Source organism: Passer montanus, unplaced genomic scaffold, assembly GCF_014805655.1.
Source record: "Passer montanus isolate IOZ18808 unplaced genomic scaffold, ASM1480565v1 scaffold3, whole genome shotgun sequence".
Lineage (NCBI taxonomy): Eukaryota > Metazoa > Chordata > Aves > Passeriformes > Passeridae > Passer > Passer montanus.
In genome coordinates, this window is record NW_024367707.1 from 16,662,748 (window position 1) to 16,679,681 (window position 16,934).

The 16,934-nt window shown below is 40.5% G+C and overlaps 1 protein-coding gene across 1 annotated transcript in view; it reads left to right on the top strand.

Annotated features, from left to right (window-relative positions):
* The window catches only part of TMEM255B (transmembrane protein 255B), a 67,771-nt gene that overhangs the window by 4,128 nt on the left and 46,709 nt on the right, over positions 1–16,934 (top strand). The window contains exons 2-3 of the mRNA XM_039714419.1: positions 3,239–3,381; positions 7,858–7,920. Coding sequence (XP_039570353.1) covers positions 3,239–3,381; positions 7,858–7,920 — 206 coding nt within the window. The remainder of the gene's footprint in view (positions 1–3,238; positions 3,382–7,857; positions 7,921–16,934) is intronic.

A 16,934-nucleotide genomic window follows, 5' to 3' on the forward strand; every position in this document is an offset into this window, starting at 1 on the left:
CGGATATGAGCACACATACCCAACCCACTCTTACTCTAGCTGTCTTGACTATCATTAAACCATAAAAGAATTCAGGTAGGTACCTCAGTTGCAATTCCAACCTGCTGCTCAAAGCTGGATTAACTATGACATCAGGCTAGGCTGCTTAGTGCTTTTTCTGCTTGAATCTTGAAAACCTCCAAAGTTGGAGAGGGCACAAGTTATTTGGGCAACCTGTTCCAATGTCTGACTGTCCTAAGGTTGATTTTTTTTCCTCCTTATACCCAGTCTGAAACACTTTTGTATTTCAGTTTGTCTGCTGTCTTTTTGCCTCCTGCTGTGCACCATTATGAAAAGCCTGAGTCTGTTCTCTTGACAGCAACTCAAAGGAATTGGAAGACTGCAACTAGCCCTGCCAAAAGTCATCTCATCTCCAGGCTGAGCAAGCCCCGTTCCCTTAGCCTGTCTCATACAGAGAGAGCCAGCCCCTGACCTTCTTTGCAGTCCTCTCTTGAATTCATTGCAGTTAATTTATGTATTTCCCTATGCTGAGGGTCCAAAACTGGGTGCAATATTGTGTCATCTAAAAAGTGCTGAATAAATGGGTGTAGTTGCTCCTCTGATCTATTAATGATGCTCCTGGTAGTACAGCCCAGGATTCTGCTGTTAGGGCACGCTGCTGGTTCATGATCAGCTCATCATCTACCAATACCCCCAGGTCCTTTCCAGCAGAGCTGCTTTGCAGCCTGGCAGTCCCTTACCTGCATCATTGCAATGCGTTGTTCCTTTCTTTGCTCAGAACTTGGCATCATGTTAAAAACCTTGCTAGAATTAAGGCAAAAGACATCCAGTGTTCCCCAAGTCCAGTGTTTCTGCCATAGCCAGCACCTGGGCTGCTCAGACATGATTTGTCTCTGGTAAATCCATCCTGACTGTTGACAGTCACCTTTTCCTTCTGTGCCCAGAAGTGTCTTACAAAAAGACTTACTCCACCTTTTTGGTCCCAGCATCCCAGGAGCCAAGGTGAGGTTGGTTGGTTTATAATCCCCTGAATCTTCATTTTAGCCTTTTTAAAAACAGGTGCAACATTTGCCTTTCTTTAGTTTTGGGGATTCTTTTATCTCCATGACTTTTCAAAGATGATAAGGTATGGCAAGGGCATCAGATATTATTTACAATCTGGAAGATATATTGAATGAATAGTTTTAATTTGTAGGGATGACAGCTGATTTGGGGAGCTGTACAATTAAAATCTAGTTTTCCCTCTTGGCCCTATGAACTGGCTTCTCTGAAAGAACCATCTTCACTCCACACACTTGGTGAAAAACTGCTTGCTGACAAAGAACCTCTCTGCTTCCATGTGCCCAGTGACCCTCCATGGATTAACAGGGAATTGCCAGAGGAAGATAGCAGAGACACAGGCTGGAGGAGAGGCGTTTGGCGAGTCTTAGGAGTTATTTCTTTATCTTTAGCAGGAAGACTTTGTATATGCAGGTGAAAGAGACATTTGTAAGCTCAAAAATGGTATTTGCCTTTAGGAAAGTTGCTTGTATTTAATACTAAAAGACTGGAATCATTTTGACTGGTTGTTCTACTGGAGAAACGTCAGCAAACACAGCTTGTTATTATAAATTCATTTTTTTAGTGATTGAAATTATTTGACTTGGCTTGCAAACATCACTAATCTAGTCTGGATTTTGATCTATAAACATTTAATTGAGTTACGTGACTTTAAAATGGCCACAAAACTCAAGCGATTCATTGCAAATGGCTTCTGCTTTCTTTTTGTCTTTCCTGCATTTCCCCTGGTTTTGATTCCAGCAGTGCCCCCAGAGCCTGACCCACACAAGCCTGCCTTCCCCTCTCACCTCCTCCTTGCTGCTGAGGGCTGCTGCCTCCAGGCTTCAGTGCCACATCACAGACTCTGCCTTCTCCCGAGGCTGGGCAGTCAGGCAGCTTCCTGAGGCCACAGAGGGAGAGAGAGTGGCCCTGCTGTGACCAGGCTGTGCTTTCTCAGGAGCTCCATCCTGCCCAGGTGCAGTGTATGGTACCATGGCATTGCATGGGCCAGTGCTGCAGGGTGATCCTGTACACTCCAAAGTGAGAACACCAAAAATGGGGACCACAGTTCGATTCACTTGGGTGTCTTTTGTTAGTTAGAGTCACGTATTAATGGCTTTTTTAGGCTTACGTAAGTCTGTGCTATGGGATGGGACCCTGGTTTGAGTAACCTCTGGCTACAGCTCAGATCTGCCACTGGGTAACAGGGTTAAGTGCCTTGGAGCAGGCTGCAAGCTGGAGATGGGTGTGCTGGTTTTCACTTTGGGGTATCTGGACCCAAATCCTAGTGAGACTGAAAGGATTCCACTGAGCAGCCCTTGTTGGAAAAGTCTCACGTATCATTACCTGATAAACTCTGTTACAGCTTTGCTTCAAGGATGCAGATTTCTTACCCCAGTAAATATGAAGAGCACATTCATTTTCATGATAGCATGCAGACCACTTGCTAATCTTGTTTAAAATATTCATTTTTATGTTCAGGCCAGATAAGTCAAATTGGCACTTCACACAGGTAAGAATTTAAATCCTGCAGGATCTCACCAATGTGAACAACAATTAAAAATGTTACTGAAGACAAGGCATAATTATCATTGTCACTGACTTAGAGTTCAGTTTAATAAAACTCATCTCATGCCTGTACCCAATGTGTGTGCATTAAGCAATACTCCAGCTACCTCTGCAGGTTTAAAAATTCCTTCTGTTGTCTGGCAGCAATTTTCCTAAGTGGGAGAACTGTGGTTAGATAAAAGGTAGGGGAATAGAGATAGTGGTGAAAGTAATCTCACCCCTAAAGAGTTACAGCTGTGCTAATTATCAAGAATGAAGAACAAGCCTGCCCTTAATAGGCCACAGCTGGATCCAATTAAGAGGTGTACTATAAAAGAGCAGGTTGGCTGGTTGAGGTTGGACATGGAGTTGTTTGCTGTGCTGAGAAGAAGGAGGTAGTGCTGTGAGGAGCTGCCCCTGAAAATAACCAAGAAGGTGTTTGCTGTGCTGAGAAGAAGGAGTCAGTGCTGTGAGGGGCTGCCCCTGAAAATAACCAAGAAGGCGTGGAACCTTTGCAATAGGATAACAACAGAGGGTTATCTACAGAAAAGATTAACAAAAGAAAATCTTTCATCATTTTGTATTTGTTCTGCCATGATTGCAATGAAAAGCTCTTTTTCTTTTTCCCCTCTCCCCCCCTCACTCCCTACAGGACAGTTTGCAAAAAGGAAGAAGACTTCCCTTTGGTTCACAGTCGCTCTGCTGGTGGTGTCTGTCTTCATACTCACCATAGGTCTGGCAGCTACCACACGAACAGAAAATGTTACTGTGGGAGGCTACTACCCAGGCATTGTTGTAAGTATAAAAACCCATTTTAGAATATTAGGTACGTCCAAATAAATTATTATGACCTGTAAATGGGAAGCTCTGATAGATTTAAAAAACCAACCCATTAGTACCATGTCATTTCACGGGAGAGAGATGCTGCTTTGTTTTGATCTAGTTCCCGTGTGTTGTAAGGCATGGGGGTAAATTATTTTTCTGAAGTGCCCAGAAGGGGAGGCTGTTAGGGAATGGAAGGAGTTCAAGGCTGCACTGTGCTGGGCTCAGGGAACTGTGAAAATCTGTGCTAGACCCCCACAGGTCTCCATTAGAGGTGGGTGTCTGTGTGACTGGACAGTAGCATGGGATAGATTTGAACAACCTTTTAGAAGTTTGCTGCTTTGATGGGAGGAAGAGCCACTCCACTCTTGTGTCTGTGTGCCAGGAATTCTGCTGTGTCCATGGCAGGGAAAGCCCTGCAAAAGGACATGTGGAGACTTCTCCCTAGCATCCTTTCTTGCAGGCTTGCTGCCAGTTCTCTCATAAAAGTTCCTGTTTACAAAATTCTTAGTCTTGATTTTGCCTTGGGAACAGACTGCTTAAAAGCCTTCCTGCAGTGGCACAAGGTTCAAGTTCTGCCTGCTTTGCCCTGTGGTGCCTCCGTGGCTTCTGGGGACGAGTAACCCTGCCTGCCAGCCCCTTGCTGGTTCAACTCCCAGGAGAAGGGATCAGTTATATCCCAAAATGTGTAAACACCTGGAGTTAAAAAAAAAAAAAAAAAAGAAAAATTAAATTAAATACTTGAGTTTTAAATACAAGGAATATGGGTAGCAAATAGAGAAAGGCTGAGTCAACCAACGGGAGGTAGAGGCTGCAAGGTGAAGAAAGAAATTCACATGTTTAGAGTTAGACACTACTTAGATGTGTGGCTCCACTACTGCCAAAGTAATGTACTGTAATTTCTTGCTCTCTATGGAATGAAATGCCCAGGGAAGAGGGATATGGATCTTCTAATACTGTGCATACACCATTAATAATTTGTGAGTTAGAACTATTCCTCCTAAACAATTCCTCTTACATCTTAGTGTTATGTTGAGAGCAGGACTTTCAGAAAGATAATTTTAGGATTATGATCTATAAGGAGTGGTGTTTTAAAAATAGAGCAAAAAGCAGTTCCAGGAATAAGACTTTAACAGAGTGATTTTCTCGTTCATTAACCTCAAACAGATTAATACTGATAAAGATCTCTTCTTCCAAAATTTGACATAAAATCTTTTCTAAGGCCACATTATCTGCATTCATCCCTAAATAAAAGTTTCATTTTTAAACTGCTGTTCTTAATAAGTATAATAAGTAATAAACCATGGGTACAAAACAGGTCATTTCAGCATTTTGTTTCTTGTAGGAATAATGGAATGTCTACTCATTCATCTGAAAAACATCACCTGCTAAAATAGTTTTTAAAAATTTTGTTTTCATTAATAAACAGATAGAAAAAGCAAGAATTTATTAGAATACTTTGAAAATAAAATATTTTATTAATAATTATACATTGTAATTGCCAATCTAAATGTCATCAAGATACTAAATATCACAAACATTTAGGAAGAATTAAAAGTGCTATGCAAATCTTACATGGTGTCTTGCCAAAAACCTGGTCAGAGGTGTGTGACAGCACTGTTATGTTTCTGCCTCACTGCCAGAAGTGACTGACTCCAGTGCAGCATTGGCACACTGACTGTCGATCATAGAATGGTTTGGGATGGCAGGGACTTTAAAGGTTGTCTCAACTCCTCTGCCATGGACAGGGACATCTTCCACTAGACCAGGTTCTCAAAGTCCCATCCAACCTGGCCTTGTACACTTCCAGGGCTGGGGCACTCACAACTTCTGTGGGCAACCTATTCCAGTCCCACCACCTTCACAGTAAGGAATTTCTTCCTACTATTTAATCAAAACCCACCTTCTTTCAGTTTGAAGATTAGATTAGACTACCTCTTGTCTTATGTCTTCATGTTTTCTTGTAAGACATCTCTAGGAACTGGAAGGCAGTAATTGGGTCTCCTCAGAGCCTTCTCTTCTCCAGGCTGAACAACCCAAACTCTCTCATCCTGCCCTCACAGGAGAGGTGCCCCAGCCTCTGACTGTCTTTGTGGCCCTGCTCTATCCTCACTCCTGCATGTCCATGTCCTTGCTATGCTGGAGCCCCACTGAAGGCAGCACTCCGGTGGGATCCCAGCAGAACAGAGGGGCAGAATCCCCTCTCACCCTCACCTCCTTCAGAATGACCCGAATAGCCCTCAAAAGGTGCTTCTCTTCTCTGCTGACAGTAGAGGGAGCTTAGAAAACCAGCACAGCTCTGATCCCAGACTCTCAGATACCTAAACCTAGGGAATGAATTTGTCACTACATATTTAACTGCTGGGCTCAGAGAAAAGCAAGAATGAGGACAGACAGTGTTAATTTAAATTTAAAATAAGGTCTAGTTCTCATAGAATTCAGTAGTAAAATATTAATTTTACAGCTGGTAGATGAGATAAAAGCTCCACTGACCTAAGGTAAGCAATTTTGGTCTTAAAAACCATGCAGAATTAACCCTGCCTTGAAGACACCTATGGAGATGAGTAACACTATCCACTGGCAGAGATTTACTTGTTTCTAGAAGTACTTACAGAACAGGTCTTTAGGGTTAGAGCCATAATATGCTTTGGCTTCTGCCAAGTTCCCACTGGCTTCAAGAAGAGTTAAGTGCCTTAATTTCCCTGCGTATGTAGTCACTTGTAATATGTTTTGAAAAAAATCTTTTTTCTAAATACATCTTTATAGTGTCAGGTATTACCTGAACTTATGCATCCAATGTAATTGAACATAAAGTATTTCTGTGTGTAGATGAGTTAATACAGTTACTCTTTGGAAGGTGTCTGCATTTAATAGATTACTGCTTGAGCATGTGTTTGGAATTTGCATTTCTGGAATGGTCTGCAAAGACAGAGTCGGAACTGCTTCAGCCTCATTTCTTTATAAATATTGTTTATATTTAAATATTTAATGTCACTTCTCTGTGACTACTTACTGTATTATCTTTGTTTGCCATTTCTGTACTCTTTCAACAGGGTCCCCAGCACCATACTGAACTGGACTCCCAGAGCTCCCAAATAACCTGTTGTCTAAAAAGACAAAAAACTAGCTCATATGACTCAAAACAATCTCAGTAATGCTGAGGCTTTCATCATGATCTCTATGATTCTGCTTCTTCTGATTTAATTGTTATTGTTCTGTGGTCATTCTTTTTGTTTGGATGGATATTACTCATTTTGTGCTCCCTGCATCAGCCATAAATGAGGCTTTATGGATTGTTCCTGTTGGAATGAAAACTGGGGCTTGGAACCAGCTGTCATTTTGATGTAGTTATCTTCATTTGCAAAGTTGCCGTCCCCTGAACAGAGTGTCCTTGCTCACCGTTCCAAGTATCTCTGCTATTTAGCTGTCAGCATGGGTGCACTTGCCCACTCTTTCAAAGTCTCTGCTTTTAGTCCTTGCGTCTCCCTTTCACATAAATTTCCCAAAGCACTCAAGAGCAAATCTCCTTTCCCTGCAGTTGCTTTCTTGAAAGCAAGTGACGGATTCCTCTTGTGATACTGAGTGGCTGAAGTGCTTGCAGGGGATTTGCTTTCTGCGCTGAGCAGCTGTGCGTAACAGCAAGGAGTTTACGGGCATTGCTTAAGCCCTTGGCTGGGACATGTAGTCCTAAAAAACTTAATTTGTGCTTGGAGGAGAGGCTCTGAGCTCAGTTCAGAGGCCTCATTACAGAGAGGGGCTGGAACTGGGAATCCAAGGAGTTTCTACTGCTCCAAACCTTCATGGCCCATCATAAGGAGGAGGCTTTCCCTACCATCCCTATGTTGAAGCAACACTGGAACATTAAGGCCAGCTTACTTCAGTGTCCCTCCCTCCTCTCTCTCTCCTGTGGCTGTTGGTGGTGCATCTGACTGTACTGGTCCTTTTAGCATTTTAGCAAGGATTTTTTCTGGGTTGTGTGATAGCGTCTAATCATTAAAATCAAACAGGTGTAACTAAGGGTTTGAATTTTGGGGAACACAGCAATTTTTTGAGAAAAACTGTCTGCAATTGCCTAAAGCTTTGCAATTTTCAAAAATTATTATGTGTGAACTAAATGTAAGTGTTTGTGTCTCCTACTTAGATTTTTGCTTTACAATGTGTAAACTATACATGACAATGGTAACAGTAGTCAGGTTATAGATGTGTGTCTTTATGGACTTCGGTTTACTGTGCGACAAATTTTTCACTGAACTATGAAAGAGCTACAGTCCTGTCCATTTCCCATTACATTATATGATTTATGTCCAACAGTAACTTCCACCTTTTCCTTGACCCACCCCATTTAGCCCACCTGTGTAGTGCATTAGCTCAGATATTGTTGTGTGTGTCGGTATGTTACCCAGATAAGCTGACCTCATGCATTTCTGTTGGTTTTGTTCTTTGCCTTAGCTTGGCTTTGGATCTTTCCTAGGGATTGTTGGCATCTACCTGGTAGAAAACAGAAGACAAATAGTAAGTAACATTAATTTTAATGTTTAATTACATTTTAATTTATTTTTTTCGTATCAGACTGTATTAAATATGAAAAGCAGAGATTTCCAGTTGACTTAGAACTACTTCATCTGCCTCAAAATGTTAGTCATTTGTTTCACCACTTCTGAGAAGCTTTAGAGAAGCATGAATGGACCAGTAAGTTCCTTTGTACAAGGCAAAACAAAAAGCAGCTTACTTTGTTTTACTGAATTTACTTTTCTGCTGGTTTAGTGAGTTGAATTGGCTGAGGGCAGAATCACTTAAGTGCCAGAGCTTGGCCAGGAGCATGTAACTGGGAAAAGGATGGGAAGAGAGCAAAATAGCAGTTTGAGCAGCAACAAGCTACATTATCAGCTCCACCCTAGCAGATGATCTCATCCTGTGCAAGAAGTTTATCAGGAACACTTTCCTGAAACTATATTTCTTAAATAGAAGAAAAAAACCCAGAGCTCTTGCAGCTAAGATTGCCTGGCTATGTCAGACAGGATCTGAGATACTATGTGATTTGTTTGTAGATTTAGCTTGGCTTCCTAAATACTTTTATTTATGTGAGGAAGTCATAGAAAGTCTTTGGGGCATCTGGGTAAAGGAAGGTGTAAGAAGGAGGAAGGAATTTGTAGAAATTCTTAACAATTTCCTTTCTCTCTTTGGAAAAAGTAACAATCTTGGTTAAATAACAGCATGTCCAATGGGCACCTCACAGTAGACTGATCATAGCCAAGCATCATGAAATATGATTAATTTCGTAATGCAGAGCTTTCTCTGGTATAAATTGAGAGTGGTGTTAAGCTCAGAGGAAGAACTGATAGATTTAGCTTGCATTTTACTAATGAGTTTACTAATTAGTAACTTGCAGTTTACTAATAAGTAACTACGTTACTTACAAATAGTATAGTATCACTCCTTCATAGTATCACTCTTTTTTTGCATTGCCTGTAACAGTAGTGTATTTGCAAGAATTCCCTTGCTTTTAACTTCTGTTTCTAGCTGGGTTTCACAAAGAAATAGGATTTATAAAGCTGTGATATTTGTTTTTTTCCTTTTCTGTTCCCTATTCCCTTTTTTGAATATGTTGACCAATTTCAGGCAAATTCAGGAGGGAGGTAGAGACTTCAAAGGTGTGAAATTCCATCAAGTTTCATGAAAATTCACAGGTGGGTAGAGGAGAGAATTATGACTTAGTTCCCCCACAGTGGTAAAGGCTGCAATGTCAGCTCACCACTATTTAAAAGTGGAGAATCCAACTGGGACATGACCTGTGACACAGAAATCTGCAGTAGGTCAGGTGTCACTGATTTTGCTACTAACAAAACAGGTTAATTAAGAGCTATTGCTCCTGGTTTCTACATCAGAGATCAGGATGAACAGCAGGTTCCAAGTTGCAGGCTCAGTGCTGGGCAGATGAAAATAGCTTGATCTTCCACAGCATTCATACTGCCTTACTACCAGGCATAACATTTTAGGGTTGTTTGATTTTTTTACTTCTAATCTGCCTCGTGGTTTTCTATGCCTCTGCCCTTAGCAAAAGTAAAATGTCTGAAAAGCCATAAGGTGGGTAAGCAGCAGTTAAAGCAAGTATTCCTTGACATGCTGTGTCATTTACACAAGGACTGTGGAGACATAAGTGTCCAGCGTGCTTGGGATTAGTGCCTGCTTGCATTCCCCAGAATGGAACAAGGAAAACTGCGTTCTGCTTGTAGCATTTGCAGATGATTTTGCTGTTGGAAGACTGGGTTTCTGGAGAACAGACTGAGAGAATAACTAGAAAGTTTAATTATGCATCTTGCCTTGAGAACCATCCACAGTGGGTCTTTTAACACTGTCTTTGCGGGGGCTGAGCTGAGGCTTTTAAAAGTTGTGGAAATGAGATTGAAAGGGTTTACAATGGAAGGCAGTAGTTATTTCCTGGGACATAACTGAGTGCATTTGATTGGAAGGGTTTAGACCAGCTTTAACAAATTTACAACTATCAGTAAGATTGTAAAGATTGGAAGTAAGCACAGAAATGTAGAATAAATGTTATATTCCTGTACCTAAAAACTACATGCATTGCAGCAGGAAAAAACGGAGTAGAAAGGAAAAGAAATTGCTTACTCAATTAATTCTATTTTAACTACCTTTGAGCAGTTACTGCAGTATAATTTTAATTTAACCCAGGGTAACTCTGACAGTTATCTGGCAGCTGTGATGACTCAATACCTCATTTTTTATTTGTTGTTTAAATTGAAAATGAACGCAAATTCAATTGCACTAGGGAAAAAAGTCTATTTCAAATTGACCATTCTACTTAAATCTATTTCTCTTTTTGTCTTGAAATTCTATTTCACTGTGACCCGTCCATTTTAAGTCCAGATTCTTTCATGGCTGATGAAATGCTAAATGCAACATAAAATATACAATGATTAGCAGAACCAGTGCAGCAAAACCCCAGCACTCAGTAACTGATGAGCATGGAGTTTGAGAAAGAACAAAAGCACAGTTAGGCAGAGCAGACAATGGTTTGTTCTTAAAACATGACATTATTAATGTTGCACTTCTTTGACCTCCTTCTTGGCATCCCCAAGCCCACAGTGGGAGTTCAATGTGCTGACCAAGGTATAACCCTTAATTCAAAGGAACTGCTGCTTGAAGAAGCAGGCTCTGCCTCATTGACTAGCATGATTTCACTTCAGCTCTTAGCATTTGTGCTTGGCTCTGTTATGCAAAGCTTGGCACCAGCAGAACAAAATTTCCCTTTGACTAAAGATTTGCACTGATTTGGGATGTTTCTAACTGGGAAACAGAAGGCATTTCAAGCATGATGTGTCGGTGTCCCTTTTTGCCTCTCTTGCATTAGCATTTGTGCTTGGCTCTGTTATGCAAAGCTTGGCACCAGCAGAACAAAATTTCCCTTTGACTAAAGATTTGCACTGATTTGGGATGTTTCTAACTGGGAAACAGAAGGCATTTCAAGCATGTGTCGGTGTCTCTTTTTGCCTCTCTTGCGCTCTGCAAGGCAGGTTATGGATTGAAGGGCAGTGTATAGTTGGATGCTGTTTCATTCCAAAGGCACACTGAGTCCAGCTGGATGGATGAAAAACATGATACTGTTCAAATCAAAATAATTTGATTGTAAGACATGAAGTGTTCTTCCTTGTTTTCTTGCTTGTCATCTCCTTACATTACAGTACAAACTATTTCCAGTTAGGAAGTGAGATGCTGAAATTACATGTAGGGAAGTCTGGGTGTGCAGGGGGCTCCTGGCAGCAGAGTTGAGCTGAGAGCAGTGAGTAGTGCTGAGGAAGTGCTGTAAGAGGTTTCTCTCAGAAAATATGTGGAGGTGGCATGAGCTTGCAGCCAGAAATGAATCACTCCCTAAATGTGCAATGTCGATGTGACACCATGCATGCAGTGTTAGCTAAGCCAATGCATAAACCGAGCAATGGTTCACAGCTTCCACTCTCACATCCCTCCAGTGCCAGCCTCACCCAGCCGTGCTGTTTGCAAGGCTGAAAATGAGCAAACTGAAGCTGTGGTGCCTACAAGAGCCATGGGGAGGTTCAAGGGTGGCATCACAGCTGCCTGGGTTTGAATGTTTGCAGTATCACAGTGCAAGAGCCCTCACTGGGGCTGGGGGGGCTACAACAACAGCACAGCTGTAGTAGAGAGAGGCAGGAGGGGCATAGGAGGAGGTACAGGAGAAAAAAAGGACACAGGGAGGATGGGGAGGGGTCATTGGAGCAGGAGTGACCCCTCATGGGATGGTGAGTAAGCACAAACCTTGGTAATTAGGATGGAAGCAGCTGTGTGCAGCAGGTCTGACACCTGAAGTCATCCACAGCTGAGTCTTCCTCATGTATTCTTCATGCTAAAACATTTCATTTTCTCACTGACATGTTCCGGATATACTCACATATAAACTTAGTGCTTAGCCTGGTCCTTGACTTATTCAGAGAGGTGGAGGCAAAGCTTCCAACAGAGCTGAATTTGAAAACATGAGGAAGGTACAAACATGCACATAGACAGAAAAGGCAAAGCTATTTATTCAGGCTTCTCAAGGGATGCTAAGTTTAGCATCCCTTAATATGCTTACTTCCCAACCTCTGTCAACAAGAGTTAGATTTCAAATGAAGTGTTGAAAAGACAATATAGCTGAAGTTGGAGAAACAAAGCAATAATTTTCTCTTTGTTTTCAGTTGATAGACTTCCCTTACAGTGCAAGCACCCCTGTCCTGCATTGACATTGTGTGGGGTAGGATTTTAATATAATCTCTGATTATTTTCTTAACATTGGACTTTACATCTGTTTCAGAATAGAGGAGTTTTTGAAGGAGTACACATGTGAGCCAGCTTTCAGAAGGGGCAAACCTCTTTCACTTTTTTCAAAACCAATATCTTGTAAATTATGCCCACCAGAAAATGCTCACTGGGATTTTATGTAAAGGTGATGGCTATTAATATATACACCCCACCAAAACGACTGCTAGATATACACCTAATTAGCTTTGTTCAAACATGTTCTGTTTCATTTGCTGTTTGCAATTTGAAATTAGCTTTAGTACAGATTTTGATCAAAGATACTAACTGCTGATTGATTTCATTTCACATACCACCAAAACGACTGCTAGATATACACCTAATTAGCTTTGTTCAAACATATTCTGTTTCATTTGCTGTTTGCAAATCAAACATTCTGAAGAAATTAGCTTTAGTGCAGATTTTGATCAAAGATACTAACTACTGATTGATTTCATTTCACATGTTAGGCTAATTAAAGCAGCTTGTTTTAATAAAGACAGACCACTGAAATTCTGCAGATCCCCTGAGACTATCTTTGATGTTTCTATGCAAATAAATGGAAGAAGCCTTTACTGTTGCAGGGGAAATGCAGAAAATATAAAGGTAATCTTTGTAATTACCAAGGTATTATTCCTCTCCTAAACTCAAGTTTCTGACAAAGTTAACAGCACTTCTTTCTTTCAGTGTTGATTTTCTCTATGCTCACATTTCACACAGTTCAGAGAAAACCAATTTATGCTGAGGTAAAAACATTAAGAATGGAAGAAATTAGTAATCATCCTTCTCTTGTTTAGCACCTTTAAAATGGTTGAAATGGAAAAGGCCTACTTATACCTTTTCAGACATAAATGTGTGCTAGGTTTTGTGGTGTGATCTAACTGCACATTTCAGAAAAAGATAAGATTTATATAAAGATAATCAGAATAGCTTTACACTGACACTTGAATGAACTCAAGTAGCTACTTTTTATGAATCTGCATTTTTTCAAAATATAACAGCATCTTATTAGCTGTTAACTTCAAGCAGCTTATTCTTTGAGAATGTCTTCCTGCTCTCATGCTCTTCAAGACTATAATGAGGTGCTCTTCAGAGGCATCTTGTTCTCTCCTTAGGTTCTGGAAGAGACCTTGAAGGGTGGTTTACACTAGATTCTGGAGTTGTAGTTAGCTAAAGTGTGGTAAGAAAAATCCTGTGTTAAGTGACAATTATATTTCTCTTCTATAACATTGAGCATATTACAGAAGATATCATACTATAATTCTGTCTAATTTCAAGTTGAGAGCAGAGCAGCCTATGTATAGATGGTCCATAAGCCTGGTGTAGTCTTGGGTAATAGCTGCCTTATTTTGCAGGAATCAGCTTTGAGACCCCTTTTTGGAAGAGATTTGGAATGTGATCTACCCATGGTAGGTCTGAGAAATCTGTGTTATTCCCTGTAATGCAGGAAAATATTCCACAAAAACAGGAGTAGAAGTGAGATGAATAACTGGAAATGTTTTGAAGGCTAAGTTATCTCAGCTGCAGAGGAGGAGGATAGGTGATATATCGGTGGGTATGAAAGCACCTTCCAAAATGAAGACAAGTAAAATTAAAAGAAGAAAATTCTGTGGGCAAGTAAAATACAAAGAAGTGGAAACGTTGTTTCTAATAGTATATTATTACGAGAGACATTTTTCTATTATTAGTGTTATATAGTCCATTAATAAAGAGTAAGTAAAATACTTTGGATTTCTTTATGCAGTTCTTTGACCTTGTGCATTTATTGTGAGGATTTCCAATTTATAATAATTGTAAATACCCACTGACATAAAGAGCTCTTTTCTCTTCCCTCCTTTGCTCCTTCCTCTGTCTTGCTGACTCCTTCTGCTCCTCTTCCCTGCCCTGGCTAAAAATGCTCTCCACTGGCTAAGTGAGTAAGAAGGTTCACAGCCAAGTGAGCATCAGACACAGCACAAGTTAACTGGTGGGGCTGTGTGGGTAAGGGCAGAGGGGAATCTGTGGAAGGAGGGAACAAGGTTTGTCCCTTTTGCCAGGAATAATCTGTTATATCAGCTCACTGTGGCGTGAAACCGTCATCCAAGCGTTGTCAGCGAGTTAAATGCCTGAAGATAGATAGCATAAATTTCCCAACAGTGTTGGAGAATTTTGAAGTTCAAGGACTCAAAAATAGATGTTTTCACTGTGCAAATTACCAAAGGAAGTGTGGGAGGTGTTTCAGCTCTTCCCTGATCTAGTTCCTCATGGACTAGCATTTCATATTACATGCCTATAGGTGTATGCTTTCAGATTTTACCAGCACAGATTCATCAGCTACACATGCAAATATTTATTTATATGTACATATTTTAATATAGAAATCTACTATGAAATTATAACCATGTCATACATAACCTGTAATATATGCTCACACATGTACATGTATGTATTTACAGCTGACATGTCCTGGCAAATACCTGTAATAATGACAAAGAAGTCTATGCCACTGTGCCACTGACATAATGTCTTTATTGTGCAAAATGCTTTTTACACTCTTCATGGATGTGTTTGCCAAGTTGTTTCAGCTGGCAAATCTGTAATGGGTAGCACAGTTGGGTCTGTACCAATATTTGTGCTCCATCATCAGGGCTGTGTCTGACACAGCTGCAGAGATGCCTCCAAGTACCTCCACCTGCAGCCCAGCACTGTAGTTCTTCCCTCCCACACAGCCCTCTGCTGGTCCACTGGTTGTACCAGGCTCAGATCTTACCCACCTCAGGTTTCTTACCTCATTGGAAGAAAGAAATTGAATGTTGGTTACAAAGGGGAGAAATTTTGAAAGAGTTTCTTTGGTTTCTATTTGAAGAGCTTCCTTGGCAACCAGAATTACTTTGGTTGGCTTTTGGAAGCTTAAACTCAATAGAAACAGAAAGAAGATGCATACCTATATGAATGAAAATAAGTCTTTCCACCACCAGAGCTTATTTCCAATACTGAAGTCTTTAAAGGCTGTCACCATTCTTTTGAGTCAGAGACTGAAGCCACAAAGTCAGTTTAAGTTCTCTACCTTATTAAATGGCAGTCTTTTGGGATGTGGCTCCTTTCAGATCTTGCTTGGGAACAGCATATGGGATTAAGTGCATAATAGGGCACTTTTTAACTGCCAGTTTGTTTTCTTGTGCTGTTTATGTAATGAAAGTGTTTCTGTCACACAGTTGAAAACAAAAGTAAACCTTATGACCCATGAAATCGGTCTGTGGAACAATAAAGATGTCAATTACTCTTCCTAGCAAGCAGGACCACAGGAAAGAAAGTCTCAGTAAGGAATCTAATTTTTGGTGTGTGCGTGGTGAAGAGGGTAAGGTGGGATGTGCCCTGTGAAAAGAACAGGCAATTTCTGAACCTCTTGTTGAAGAATTAGCTCAAATTAAATAGCTGAACATCCCTGATGGATAGATACAAAATTTCAGACCCTGCAGGTAGAATTCCACTTTTTTACAAAAAAACTTGTAATTTATGCATTTCTATGGAGACAGTGTGTCTGTGTCTTGAGAAGCCCATGAAGTCACTATATAGGGAAAGAGAATTTGTGAAAACAGAGACTTTGATGTAAAAACAGTTCTTGCTGCTCAAACAGCTCTGACAGTCTCAATCTATGTAAATTCCACCATTTTTTACCAGGAAGTATAACCTTTTATGACACATGGTGTCCTATGTATTTTAGGTTTATCGTTCTCATACCACTCAGAACAGCTGTTTAAGTGATGAAATGACCTTGTTCCAGCTTAAGCAATAAAATAGCGTTCATAAAAAGAAATATGTGATGAATTCCTATAACGTCAGCACTGTTGAACAGTGAACCTATATTTGTCTCACTTTTGTTCCCTTTCCTTTAATGCTGTGTTTAGCTTTTTCTTTTAAAGTGAATTTGATGTCCTTAAAAGTATAATAATTTTTAACTGTTCTTATCTAAGTGCTTTTATTGATGTTTGCAAAAGGGAATTCTTACCAGTTTGAAATGCCTACTGGACTAAAACTTGATTAAGCTGGTTCCAAAGCCATTAGCATTTCTCCACCTGTGAATCCAGATGAATTTTTTTCTCTTTTCTGTGTAAGGGTGGCCAGAGAGTGGTACCATCTGGAAAAGCACACTCGACTGAACTGCCCTGAGAAGCCCCAGTGCTGCCCTACATAACAACAGGAGTCTGAAACAGAGGAAAGGGGGCTGATCACACACTCTGCACCTAATTTAATGGGATGGAAGAAAACTAGAGCAGCTATTTTTAAAAAATCTGTCTAAAAGGAGTGAAAACACAGGTGGAGCTGAGCATATGCACTGCACCTCCTTGAAGTAGAGAAGGTCAGCCAGTAGGGGGGTTGGATCAATTCAGACTTGGGACAAAATACAGCAGTGCTGTCTGAATGAGCTGAGTAAAGCTGAGATGTGCTGCTGCTAGAAGGAAATCAGGAACTGCAGTAATGGTTACCAGGATGATCTGGGGTTCTTAGCTGTTGTGGAGGGTTAAAAGAGCACTGATAGTAAAGCTAACCCTGCGCCAGGAAAAAAAAAAAATAATCCTTTTTTATTTCCTTCTGTTTCTTGTCTTAGAAAATGTAAAGCAAGTACAGTTCTGTCTCTTTTTTTTATTTTTTAAATTGTTTTAGTAATACTTGTTGGACTCCAGTGAAGTCTCAGATTCTACCAAAATCCCAAGAGACTTGATAGTGCATCATCAGTG